General features: G+C 45.9%; 1 protein-coding gene across 1 annotated transcript in view; it reads left to right on the top strand.

Annotated features, from left to right (window-relative positions):
• oca2 (oculocutaneous albinism II) overlaps positions 1-14941 on the top strand; it is a 321027-nt gene that overhangs the window by 102760 nt on the left and 203326 nt on the right. The window contains exon 14 of the mRNA XM_045687206.1: positions 11273-11411. Within this exon, the coding sequence (XP_045543162.1) occupies positions 11273-11411 (139 nt within the window). The remainder of the gene's footprint in view (positions 1-11272; positions 11412-14941) is intronic.

Raw genomic sequence — 14941 nt, 5'->3', positions numbered from 1 at the left:
AGTCAAGGTGGAGACTATATACTGGGGGTACCGGTACAGAGTCAATGTGGAGGCTATATACAGGGGGTACCGGTACAGAGTCAATGTGGAGGCTATATACAGGGGGTACCGGTACAGAGTCAATGTGGAGGCTATATACAGGGGGTACCGGTAGAGAGTCAGTGTGGAGGATATATACAGGGGGTACCGGTACAGAGTCAGTTTTGGGGCTATATACAGGGGGTACCGGTACAGAGTCAATGTGGAGGCTATATACAGGGTGTTACGGTACAGAGTCAATGTGGAGACTATATACAGGGGGTACCGGTACAGAGTCAATGTGGAGGCTATATACAGGGGGTACCGGTACAGAGTCAATGTGGAGGCTATATACAGGGTGTTACGGTACAGAGTCAATGTGGAGGCTTTATACACGGGGTAACGGTACAGAGTCAATGTGGAGGCTATGTACAGGGGGTCCGGGACCGAGTCAGTGTGGAGGCTATATACAGGGGGTACCGGTACAGAGTCAATGTGGAGGCTATATACAGGGGGTACCGGTACAGAGTCAATGTGGAGGCTATATACAGGGGGTACCGGTACAGAGTCAATGTGGAGGCTATATACAGGGGGTACCGGTACAGAGTCAATGTGGAGGCTATATACAGGGGGTACTGGTACAGAGTCAATGTGGAGACTATATACAGGGGGTACCGGTACAGAGTCAATGTGGAGGCTATATACAGGGGGTACCTGTACAGAGTCAATGTGGAGGCTATATACAGGGGGTACCGGTACAGAGTCAATGTGGAGGCTATATACGGGGGGTACCGGTACAGAGTCAATGTGGAGGGTATATACAGGGGGTACCGGTAGAGAGTCAGTGTGGAGGCTATATACAGGGGGTAGCGGTACAGAGTCAATGTGGAGGCTATATACAGGGGGTACCTGTACAGAGTCAGTGTTGGGGCTATATACAGGGGGTACCGGTACAGAGTCAATGTGGAGGCTATATACAGGGCGTACCGGTACAGAGTCAATGTGGAGGCTATATATAGGGGGTACCGGTACAGAGTCAATGTGGAGGCTATATACGGGGGGTACCGGTACAGAGTCAATGTGGAGGCTATATACAGGGGGTACTCGTACAGAGTCAATGTGGAGACTATATACAGGGGGTACTCGTACAGAGTCAATGTGGAGACTATATACAGGGGTTACCGGTACAGAGTCAATGTGGAGGCTATATACAGGGGTTACCGGTACAGAGTCAATGTGGAGGTTATATACAGGGGGTACTGGTAGAGAGTCAGTGTGGAGGCTATATACAGGGGGTAGCGGTACAGTGTCAATGTGGAGGCTATATACAGGGGGTACCTGTACAGAGTCAGTGTTGGGGCTATATACAGGGGGTACCGGTACAGAGTCAATGTGGAGGCTATATACAGGGTGTTACGGTACAGAGTCAATGTGGAGGCTATATATAGGGCGTACCGGTACAGAGTCAATGTGGAGGCTATATATAGGGGGTACCGGTACAGAGTCAATGTGGAGGCTATATACGGGGGGTACCGGTACAGAGTCAATGTGGAGGCTATATACAGGGGGTACTCGTACAGAGTATATGTGGAGACTATATACAGGGGTTACCGGTACAGAGTCAATGTGGAGGCTATATACAGTGGGTACCGGTACAGAGTCAATGTGGAGGCTATATACAGGGGGTACCGGTAGAGAGTCAGTGTGGAGGCTATATACAGGGGGTAGTGGTACAGAGTCAATGTGGAGGCTATATACAGGGGGTACCGGTACAGAGTCAGTGTTGGGGCTATATACAGGGGGTACCGGTACAGAGTCAATGTGGAGGCTATATACAGGGGGTACCGGTACAGAGTCAATGTGGAGGCTATATACGGGGGGTACCGGTACAGAGTCAATGTGGAGGCTATATACAGGGGGTAGTGGTACAGAGTCAATGTGGAGGCTATATACAGGGGGTACCGGTACAGAGTCAATGTGGAGGCTATATACAGGGGTACCGGTACAGAGTCAATGTGGAGGCTATATACAGGGGGTACCGGTACAGAGTCAATGTGGAGGCTATATACAGGGTGTACCGGTACAGAGTCAATGTGGAGGCTATATACAGGGCGGTACCGGTACAGAGTCAATGTGGAGGCTATATACAGGGGTTACCGGTACAGAGTCAATGTGGAGGCTATATACAGGGGGTACCGGTACAGAGTCAATGTGGAGGCTGTATACAGGGGGTACCGGTACAGAGTCAGTGTGGAGACTATATACAGGGGGTAGCGGTACAGAGTCAATGTGGAGGCTATATACAGGGGGTACCGGTACAGAGTCAGTGTGGGGGCTATATACAGGGGGTACCGGTAGAGAGTCAGTGTGGAGGCTATATACAGGGGGTTGTTACGGTACAGAGTCAATGTGGAGGCTATATACAGGGGGTACCGGTACAGAGTCAGTGTGGGGGCTATGTACAGGGGGTACCGGTACAGAGTCAATGTGGAGGCTATATACAGGGGGTACCGGTACAGAGTCAATGTGGGGGCTATATACAGGGGGTACCGGTACAGAGTCAATGTGGAGGCTATATACAGGGGTACCGGTACAGAGTCAATGTGGAGGCTATATACAGGGTGTACCAGTACAGAGTCAATGTGGAGGCTATATACAGGGGGTACCGGTACAGAGTCAATGTGGAGGCTATATACAGGGGGTACCGGTACAGAGTCAATGTGGAGGCTATATACGGGGGGTACCGGTACAGAGTCAATGTGGAGGCTATATACAGGGGGTACTGGTACAGAGTCAATGTGGAGACTATATACTGGGGGTACCGGTACAGAGTCAATGTGGAGGCTATATACAGGGGGTACTCGTACAGAGTCAGTGTGGAGACTATATACAGGGGTTACCGGTAGAGAGTCAGTGTGGAGGCTATATACAGGGGGTAGTGGTACAGAGTCAATTTGGAGGCTATATACAGGGGGTACCGGTACAGAGTCAATGTGGAGGCTATATACAGGGGGTACCGGTACAGAGTCAATGTGGAGGCTATATACGGGGGGTACCGGTACAGAGTCAATGTGGAGGCTATATACAGGGGGTACTGGTACAGAGTCAATGTGGAGACTATATACAGGGGGTACCGGTACAGAGTCAATGTGGAGGCTATATACAGGGTTGGTACCGGTAGAGAGTCAGTGTGGAGGTTATATACAGGGGGTAGCGGTACAGACCACAACTTGCAGACTTGTTTACGCTGCTGTGCGTTTTGTTGCCGATCTTACTTTGCTACCTGACGGTTTTTTACTTTTTCATTACCGTATATTTTTACTTTTTCCCTCACTCAACTTTTTTCATTCAACTTTTTCACCCCGGAGGTTTTATCTGGACATGGTTCGTCAGGACTTCAAACAGCCGAAGCTAAGTAACATTAACATGATGCCTTCTAATTGCAGTCGTTGTACTTATAATATACAGGAGAACGATCGCCTTACGGCAAGGATAGCTGTGCTGCAAGCCCAGCTTAAGACGCAATCGTTAGGCAAGGGTAATTTCAGTGTAGGAAAGGATGAAACAGCGTCTGTGCCACCAGTAAGTACAGATAGTAACGATAGTATAAACCCCCTCGCACGGTCCCCGCATCCGGACAACTTTCTCATGGCTTCTGGAGGGAAATGCTGTAGGAATGCTCAACCGGTGTCGCTTATTTAGCCGACAGAAACTTTCAACCGGTTCAACCGGTTCTCCCCGAGTCGGAGTCGGAGGCCGAGAATTCTCTGGTCTCTACTCCTCCCGTTGTGGGGTCTGAGACGCCGACGGCTCCCACCATTAGCTTTGACAAATTGAAAACCCTAGTCATTGGCGACTCCATTACCCGCAGTATTAGACTTAAAACTAATCATCCAGCGATCATACACTGTTTACCAGGGGACAGGGCTACCGACGTTAAGGGTAATCTAAAGACGGTGCTGGCTAAAGCTAAAACTGGTGAGTGTAGAGAGTATAGAGATATTGTTATCCACGTCGGCACCAACGATGTTAGGATGAAACAGTCAGAGGTCACCAAGCGCAACATAGCTTCAGCGTGTAAATCAGCTAGAAAGATGTGTCGGCATCGATTAATTGTCTCTGGCCCCCTCCCAGTTAGGGGGAGTGATGAGCTCTACAGCAGAGTCTCACAACTCAATCGCTGGTTGAAAACTGTTTTCTGCCCCTCCCAAAAGATAGAATTTGTAGATAATTGGCCCTCTTTCTGGGACTCACCCACAAACAAGACCAAGCCTGGCCTGTTGAGGAGTGACGGACTCCATCCTAGCTGGAGGGGTGCTCTCATCTTATCTACGAACATAGACAGGGCTCTAACTCCTCTAGCTCCACAATGAAATAGGGTGCAGGCCAGGCAGCAGGCTGTTAGCCAGCCTGCCAGCTTATTGGAGTCTGCCACTAGCACAGTCAGCGTAGTCAGCTCAGCTTTCCCCATTGAGACCGTGTCTGTGCCTCGATCTAGGTTGGGCAAAATTAAAAATGGCGGTGTTCGCTTTAGCAATCTCACTAGTATAAAGACCTCCTCCATTCCTGCCATTATTGAAAGAGATTGTGATACCTCACATCTCAAAATTAGGTTACTTAATGTTAGATCCCTCACTTCCAAGGCAGTTATAGTCAATGAACTAATCACTGATAATAATCTTGATGTGATTGGCCTGACTGAAACATGGCTTAAGCCTGATGAATTTACTGTGTTAAATGAGGCCTCACCCCCTGGTTACACTAGTGACCATACCCCCCGTGCATCCGGCAAAGGCGGAGGTGTTGCTAACATTTACGATAGCAAATTTCAATTTACAAAAACAAAAACAATGACGTTTTCGTCTTTTGAGCTTCTAGTCATGAAATCTATGCAGCCTACTCACTCACTTTTTATAGCTACTGTTTACAGGCCTCCTGGGCCATATGCAGTGTTCCTCACTGAGTTCCCTGAATTCCTATCGGATCTTGTAGTCATAGCAGATAATATTCAAATTTTTGGTGACTTTAACATTCACATGGAAAAGTCCACAGACCCACTCCAAAAGGCTTTCGGAGCCATCATCGACTCAGTGGGTTTTGTCCAACATGTCTCTGGACCTACTCACTGCCACAGTCATACTCTGGACCTAGCTTTGTCCCATGGAATAAATGTTGTGGATCTTAATGTTTTTCCTCATAATCCTGGACTATCGGACCACCATTTTATTACGTTTGCAATTGCAACAAATAATCTGCTCAGACCCCAACCAAGGAGCATTAAAAGTCGTGCTATAAATTCTCAGACAACCCAAAGATTCCTTGATGCCCTTCCAGACTGCCTCTGCCTACCCAAGGACGTCAGAGGACAAAAATCAGTTAACCACCTAACCGAGGAACTCAATTTAACCTTGCGCAATACCCTAGATGCAGTTGCACCCCTAAAAACTAAAAACATCTGTCATAAGAAACTAGCTCCCTGGTATACAGAAAATACACGAGCTCTGAAGCAAGCTTCCAGAAAATTGGAACGGAAATGGCGCCACACCAAACTGGAAGTCTTCCGACTAGCTTGGAAAGACAGTACCGTGCAGTATCGAAGAGCCCACAACTGCTGCTCGATCATCCTATTTTTCCAACTTAATTGAGGAAAATAAGAACAATCCGAAATTTCTTTTTAATACTGTCGCAAAGCTAACTAAAAAGCAGCCTTCGCAAATGGAGGATGGCTTTCACTTCAGCAGTAATAAATTTATGAACTTCTTTGAGGAAAAGATCATGATCATTAGAAAGCAAATTACAGACTCCTCTTTAAATCTGGGTATTCCTCCAAAGCTCCATTGTCCTGAGTCTACACAACTCTGCCAGGATCTAGGATCAAGGGAGATACTAAAGTGTTTTAGTACTATATCTCTTGACACAATGATGAAAATAATCATGGCCTCCAAACCCTCAAGCTGCATACTGGACCCTATTCCAACTAAACTACTGAAAGAGCTGCTTCCTGTGCTTGGCCCTCCTATGTTGAACATAATAATCGGCTCTCTATCCACCGGATGTGTACCAAGCTCACTAAAAGTGGCAGTAATAAAGCCTCTCTTGAAAAAGCCGAATCTTGACCCAGAAATTATAAAAAACTATCGGCCTATATCAAATCTTCCATTCCTCTCAAAAATTTTAGAAAAAGCTGTTGCACAGCAACTCACTGCCTTCCTGAAGACAAACAATGTATACGAAACGCTTCAGTCTGGTTTTAGACCCCATCATAGCACTGAGACTGCACTTGTGAAGGTGGTAAATGACCTTTTAATGACGTCAGACCGAGGCTCTGCATCTGTCCTCGTGCTCCTAGATCTTAGTGCCGCTTTTGATACCATCGATCACCACATTCTTTTGGAGAGATTGGAAACCCAAATTAGTCTACATGGACAAGTTCTGGCCTGGTTTAGATCTTATCTGTCGGAAAGATATCAGTTTGTCTCTGTGAATGGTTTGTCCTCTGACAAATCAATTGTAAATTTCAGTGTTCCTCAAGGTTCCGTTTTAGGACCACTATTGTTTTCACTATATATTTTACCTCTTGGGGATGTCATTCGAAAACATAATGTTAAATTTCACTGCTATGCGGACGACACACAGCTGTACATTTCAATGAAACATGGTGAAGCCCCAAAATTGCCCTCGCTAGAAGCCTGTGTTTCAGACATAAAGAAGTGGATGGCTGCAAACTTTCTACTTTTAAACTCGGACAAAACAGAGATGCTTGATCTAGGTCCCAAGAAACAAAGAGATCTTCTGTTGAATCTGACAATTAATCTGGATGGTTGTACAGTCGTCTCAAATAAAACTGTGAAGGACCTCGGCGTTACTCTGGACCCTGATCTCTCTTTTGAAGAACATATCAAGACTGTTTCAAGGACAGCTTTTTTCCATCTACGTAACATTGCAAAAATCTGAAACTTTCTGTCCAAAAATGACGCAGAAAAATTAATCCATGCTTTTGTTACTTCTAGGCTGGACTACTGCAATGCTCTACTTTCCGGCTACCCGGATAAAGCACTAAATAAACTTCAGTTAGTGCTAAATACGGCTGCTAGAATCCTGACTAGAACCAAAAAATTTGATCATATTACTCCAGTGCTAGCCTCCCTACACTGGCTTCCTGTTAAGGCAAGGGCTGATTTCAAGGTTTTACTGCTAACCTACAAAGCATTACATGGGCTTGCTCCTACCTATCTTTCCGATTTGGTCCTGCCGTACATACCTACACGTACGCTACGTTCACAAGACGCAGGCCTCCTAATTGTCCCTAGAATTTCTAAGCAAACGGCTGGAGGTAGGGCTTTCTCCTATAGAGCTCCATTTTTATGGAATGGTCTGCCTACCAATGTGAGAGACGCAGACTCAGTCTCAACCTTTAAGTCTTTACTGAAGACGTATCTCTTCAGTAGGTCCTATGATTAACTATAGTCTGGCCCAGGAGTGTGAAGGTGAACGGAAAGGCTGGAGCAACGAACCGCCCTTGCTGTCTCTGCCTTGCCGGTTCCCCTCTTTCCACTGGGATTCTCTGCCTCTAACCCTTTTACAGGGGCTGAGTCACTGGCTTACTGGTGTTCTTCCATGCCGTCCATGGGAGGGGTGCGTCACTTGAGTGGGTTGAGTCACTGACGTGGTCTTCCTGTCTGGGTTGGCGCCCCCCCTTGGGTTGTGCCATGGCGGAGATCGTTGTGGGCTATACTCGGTCTTGTCTTAGGACGGTAAGTTGGTGGTTGGAGACATCCCTCTAGTGGTGTGGGGGCTGTGCTTTGGCAAAGTGGGTGGGGTTATATCCTGCCTGTTTGGCCCTGTCCGGGGGTATCATCGGATGGGGCCACAGTGTCTTCCGATCCCTCCTGTCTCAGCCTCCAGTATTTATGCTGCAGTAGTTTATGTGTCGGGGGGCTAGGGTCAGTCTGTTACATCTGGAGTATTTCTCTTGTCTTATCCGGTGTCCTGTGTGAATTTAAATATGCTCTCTCTAATTCTCTCTTTCTGTCTTTCTCTCGGAGGACCTGAGCCCTAGGACCATGCCTCAGGACTACCTGGTATGATGACTCCTTGCTGTCCCCAGTCCACCTGGCCGTGCTGCTGCTCCAGTTTCAACTGTTCTGCCTGCGGCTATGGAACCCTGACCTGTTCACCGGACGTGCTTGTTGCACCCTCGACAACTACTATGATTATTATTATTTCACCATGCCGGTCATTTATGAACATTTTAACATTTTAACATCTTGACCATGTTCTGTTATAATATCCACCCTGCACAGCCAGAAGAGGACTGGCCACCCCTCATAGCCTGGTTCCTCTCTAGGTTTCTTCCTAGGTTTTTGGCCTTTCTAGGGAGTTTTTCCTAGGGAGTTTTCCTAGCCACCGTGCTTCTTTCACATGCATTGCTTGCTGTTTGGGGGTTTTAGGCTGGGTTTCTGTACAGCACTTTGAGATATCAGCTGATGTACGAAGGGCTATATAAAAATAAATTTGATTGATTGATTTGATTGATTTGATACAGAGTCAATGTGGAGGCTATATACAGGGGTTACCGGTACAGAGTCAGTGTTGGGGCTATATACAGGGGGTACCGGTACAGAGTCAATGTGGAGGCTATATACAGGGTGTTACGGTACAGAGTCAATGTGGAGGCTTTATACAGGGGGTACCGGTACAGAGTCAATGTGGAGGCTATGTGGTACGAGTCAGTGTGGAGGCTATATACAGGGGGTACCGGTACAGAGTCAATGTGGAGGCTATATACAAGGGGTACCGGTACAGAGTCAATGTGGAGGCTATATACAAGGGGGGGTACCAGTACAGAGTCAATGTGGAGGCTATATACAGGGGGTACCGGTACAGAGTCAATGTGGAGGCTATATACAGGGGTTACCAGTACAGAGTCAATGTGGAGGCTATATACAGGGGGTACCGGTACAGAGTCAATGTGGAGGCTATATACAGGGGGTATCGGTACAGAGTCAATGTGGAGGATATATTCAGGGGATACCGGTACAGAGTCAATGTGGAGGCTATATACAGGAGGGGTACCGGTACCGAGTCAATATACAGGGGGTACCGGTACAGAGTCAATGTGGAGGCTATATACAGCGGGTATCGGTACAGAGTCAATGTGGAGGATATATACAGGGGGTACCGGTACAGAGTCAATGTGGAGGCTATATACAGGGGCTGCCGGTACAGAGTCAATGTGGAGGCTATATACAGGGAACCGGTACAGAGTCAATGTAGAGGCTATATACAGGGGGTACCGGTACAGAGTCAATGTGGAGACTATATACAGGGGCTACTGTTACAGAGTCAATGTGGAGGCTATATACAGGGGGTACCGGTACAGAGTCAATGTGGAGGCTATATACAGGGGGTACCGGTACAGAATCAATGTGGAGGCTATATACAGGGGGTACCGGTACAGAGTCAATGTGGAGGCTATATACAGGGGGTACCGGTACAGAGTCAATATGGAGGCTATACACAGGGGTACCAGTACAGAGTCAATGTGGAGGCTATTGTAACGGCGGTCGTCAGGAATGGACCAAGGCGCAGCGGATTGAGTGCTCATAATTCACTTTTTAATGAAAACACTTATACCAAACAAAACAAAACGATGGACGACGAATACAGACTTAAAGGCAAACAACAGCAATTCAAGAAACAACCTCCCACAAATTACAAACACCAACACACCCTAATATATAGGACTCTCAATCAAAGGCAACTAGACAACACCTGCCTTCAATTGAGAGTCCACACCCCAATTATCTAAACATAGAAACAGACCAACTAGAAAGAACATAGACTAACAGAGCAGTGACCAAAAACCCCGGAATACATAAATCAACTACCATCTACATAATACACACACCCCGAACCAAATAAACCAAATACCCTCTGCCACGTCCTGACCAGCCTACACTAACAAAATAACCCTCATACTGGTCAGAACGTGACAGCTACATACAGGGGGTACCAGTACAGAGTCAATGTGGAGGCTATATACAGGGGGTACCGGTACAGAGTCAATGTGGAGACTATATACAGGGGGTACCGGTACAGAGTCAGTGTTGGGGCTTTATACAGGGGGTACCGGTACAGAGTCAATGTGGAGACTATATACAGGGGGTACCGGTACAGAGTATATGTGGAGGCTATATACAGGGGGTACCGGTACAGAGTCAATGTGGAGGCTATATACAGAGGGTACCGGTACAGAGTCAGTGTTGGGGCTATATACAGGGGGTACCGGTACAGAGTCAATGTGGAGGCTATATACAGGGGGCACCGGTACAGAGTCAATGTGGAGACTATATACAGGGGGTACTGGTACAGAGTCAGTGTTGGGGCTTTATACAGAGGGTACCGGTACAGAGTCAGTGTTGGGGCTATATACAAGGGGTACCGGTACAGAGTCAATGTGGAGGCTATATACAGGGGGCACCGGTACAGAGTCAATGTGGAGACTATATACAGGGGGTACTGGTACAGAGTCAGTGTTGGGGCTTTATACAGAGGGTACCGGTACAGAGTCAATGTGGAGGCTATATACAGGGCCTACCGGTACAGAGTATATGTGGAGGCTATAGACAGGGGGTACCGGTACAGAGTCAATGTGGAGGCTATATACAGGGGGTACCGGTACAGAGTCAATGTGGAGGCTATATACAGAGGGTACCGGTACAGAGTCAGTGTTGCGGCTATATACAGGGGGTACCGGTACAGAGTCAATGTGGAGGCTATATACAGGGGGTACCGGTACAGAGTCAATGTGGAGGCTATATACAGGGGGTACCGGTACAGAGTCAATGTGGAGGCTATATACAGGGGTTACCGGTACAGAGTCAATGTGGAGGCTATATACAGGGGGTACCGGTACAGAGTCAATGTGGAGGGGTACAAGTTAGTTGAGGTAATCTGCACGTGTAGGTGGGGGCGACGTGACTATGCATAGGTAAGAAACAAACAGCGAGTAGCAGCAGTGTTAAAAGAACATTACACTCACAAAAGTTTTTAATAGAATATCGACATTTCAAATGTAATATATTATTGATTATGTACAGCGTTGTAACAATGTGCAAGTAGTACGAAGTACGAAAGGGAAAACAAAATAGGTTGTAAATATAGGCTGTAATCACAATATTGTTTGTGCTATCTAAATTTAAATTTTTTTCTCTCTTTCTTTCCCCCCCACCCCCCCTTCTTGTTCCTGTAGATTATGTGAGGTCCTCAACCTTGACCCCAGACACGTCCTGATTGCCGAGGTGATCTTCACCAACATCGGAGGAGCGGCAACAGCGGTCGGGGACCCACCCAACGTTATCATCGTCTCCAACCAGGACCTACGGAAAAGTGTAGGACACTGTTATCAAGTCTTAGACTTGCGTCCCAAATGGCACCCTATTCCCTATATAGAGCACTACTGTTGACCAGGGCCTGCACCCTATTCCCTATATAGTGCACTATTGTTGACCAGGACCTACACCCTATTCCCTATATAGAGCACTATTGTTGACCAGGGCCTGCACCCTATTCCCTATATAGAGCACTACTATTGACCAGGGCCTACACCTTATTCCCTATATAGAGCACTATTGTTGACAATTTTTTTTCACCAGGGTCTGTAGATATGCTGATTCTGATATAGGGAATATTCGGGACACAGACTTACTGTGAACTTAACTCCATGTTTAAGTCAGTGTGTGGACTCACTGGGTCGGGCCTTGAACTTGCAGACTGGTTGTGAACTATCAGACAGGCAACTGGTGAAGGGGACTAACAGTCGTTGGTTCTGAGACCTTGACTATACACAAAGATGAGCTTCATAACATATAGAAGATGGACATTACCGAACAATTTAGAAACTTGAATCGCAAGTCTCAATTGCTCTTCTCTGCTTTGGGTAACTGGTGTGATGGACACGTACAATGTTGTAACGACTGTCGTCGCAATGAGACCAAGGTGCGGCAGAGGATGTGTATTGATATTCAAGATTTTAATAAACCTAAAATAGAACGCTATACAAATAAACAACAAAAAAACGACAGCGGACAGTCCTGTCAGGTACAACTGAAAGGAATCACCCACAAAACCCCCAAAAGGAAACACAGGCTGCCTATGTATGACTCCCAATCAGCAACAACAAACTACAGCTGTTCCTGATTGAGAGCCATACACGGCCGAAACCAAAGAAACAAACCAACATAGAAAAATAAACATAGAACTCCCACCCATGTAACACCCTGGCCTAACCAAAATAGAGAACTTAAAAACCCCTCTCTATGGCCAGAGCGTTACAGTTGTTGTAGAAAGATGGATGTCACAGCCTCCTCTATGACCAGCACCTATAATTCATTATAAAGGGTCCTATATTCCCAAGGCTCTTACCTCAGACAAGTAAATATGTATCTGTAAACCAACTTTATTGTCTTCGGTACAACCGATCTGTTGTTAAGACGTTGTTAAGAGATGTCTTGAGAGCTACGACCACCTAAATCATTTTCGGTTCCTGGATTCCTTTCACTGCGTTTTTATTTAACCTCTATGGGCTAGGTGGGATGTTTGCGTCCCACCTACTCAACAGCCAGTTGAATCCTGTGGCGCGTTATTCAAATACCTTAGATTTGCTATTACTTCAATTTTTCAAAAATATGACTATTTTACACCATTTTAAAGATAAGACTCTCGTTAATCTAACCACACTGTCCGATTTCAAAAAGGCTTTACAACGAAAGCAAAACATTAGATTATGTCAGCAGAGTACCCAGCCAGAAATAATCAGACACCCATTTTTCAAGCTAGCATATAATGTCACATAAACCCAAACCACAGCTAAATGTAGCACTAACCTTTGTTGATCTTCATCAGATGACAACCCTAGGACATTATGTTATACAATACATGCATGTTTTGTTCAATCAAGTTCATATTTATATCAAAAACCAGCTTTTTACATTAGCATGTGACTAGCATGTGACTAGCATTCCCACCGAACACTGCCGGTGAATTTACTAAATTACTCACGATAAACGTTCACAAAAAGCATAACAATTATATTAAGAATTATAGATACAGAACTCCTCTATGCACTCGATATGTCCGATTTTAAAATAGCTTTTCGGTGAAAGCACATTTTGCAATATTCTCAGTAGATAGCCCGGCATCACAGGGCTAGCTATTTAGACACCCAGCAAGTTTAGCACTCATCAAAGTCAGATTTACTATAAGAAAAATGTTATTACCTTTGTTGTCTTCGTCAGAATGCACTCCCAGGACTTCTACTTCAATAACAAATGTTGGTTTGGTCCAAAATAATCCATCGTTATATCCAAACAGCGGCGTTTTGTTCGTGCGTTCTAGACACGATCCTAAAGGGTAAATAAGGGTGGCGAGCATGGCGCAATTCGTGACAAATAAATTCTAAATATTCCATTACCGTACTTCGAAGCATGTCAACCGCTGTTTAAAATCAATTTTTATGCCATTTTTCTCATAAAAAAGCGATAATATTCCGACCGGGAATCTCCGTTTAGGTAAACAGACAAAGGAAAAGAAAACATTCGGTCGAAGCGGGCACGCGCCTAAGCCCATAGTACTCTGAGTGGCCACTTGCCAAAAGCGATAAAGTGTTTCAGCCGGAGCCTGCCTCGATATCGTTCAGCTTTTTCCCGGGCTCTGAGAGCCTATGGAAGACGTAGGAAGTGTCACGTTATTGCACAGATCCTGAGTCTTCAATAAAAAGAGCCAAGATGAAACCCTACTTCTCAGACAGGCCACTTCCTGCTTGAAATCTTCTCAGGTTTTGGCCTGCCGTATGAGTTCTGTTATACTCACAGACACCATTCAAACAGTTTTAGAATCTTTAGGGTGTTTTCTATCCAAAGCCAATAATTATATGCATATATATATAGTTACTGGGCAGGAGTAGTAACCAGATTAAATCGGGTACGTTTTTTATCCAGCCGTGTCAATACTGCCCCCTAGCCCTAACAGGTTAAACTTTTATTTTAACCTTTTATTTAACGAGGGCAAGTCAGTTAAAAGAACAAATTCTTATTTACAATGACGGCCTAGGAACAGTGGGGTTAACTGCCTTATTCAGGGACAGAACGACAGATTTTTACCTTGCCAGTTACGGGATGCAACCTTTGACTGGTACTATTGATATGTGAAGCCAGGTAACAAGGAAGTGGTTTAGATATGTGAAGCCAGGTAACATGCAGTAGTATAGATATGTTAAGCCAGGTAACAAGGCAGTGGTATAGATATGTGAAGCCAGGTAACAAGGCAGTGGTAGAGATATGTGAAGCCAGGTAACAAGGCAGTGGTATAGATATGTGAAGCCAGGTAACAAGGCAGTAGTAGAGATATGTGAAGCCAGGTATCAAGGCAGTGGTAGAGATATGTGAAGCCAGGTAACAAGGCAGTGGTAGAGATATGTGAAGCCAGGTAACAAGGCAGTGGTAGAGATATGTGAAGCCAGGTATCAAGGCAGTGGTAGAGATATGTGAAGCCAGGTAACAAGGCAGTGCTATAGAAATGTACAACCAGGTAACAAAGCAGTGGTAGAGATATGTGAAGCCAGGGAGCAAGGCAGTGGTAGAGATATGTGAAGCCAGGCAACAAGGCAGTGGTATAGATATGTGAAGCCAGGGAACAAGGCAGTGGTATAGATATGCGAAGCCAGGTAACAAGGCAGTGGTAGAGATATGCGAAGCCAGGTAACAAGGCAGTGGTATAGATATGCGAAGCCAGGTAACAAGGCAGTGGTATAGATATGCGAAGCCAGGGAACAAGGCAGTGGTATAGATATGCGAAGCCAGGGAACAAGGCAGTGGTATAGATATGTGAAGCCAGGTAACAAGGCAGTGGTAGAGATATGTGA

The sequence above is a fragment of the Salmo salar genome, chromosome ssa10 (assembly GCF_905237065.1).
Source record: "Salmo salar chromosome ssa10, Ssal_v3.1, whole genome shotgun sequence".
NCBI lineage: Eukaryota > Metazoa > Chordata > Actinopteri > Salmoniformes > Salmonidae > Salmo > Salmo salar.
The sequence above is the reverse complement of the archived record's forward strand: the minus strand, read 5'-3'. Positions and strand labels throughout refer to the sequence as shown.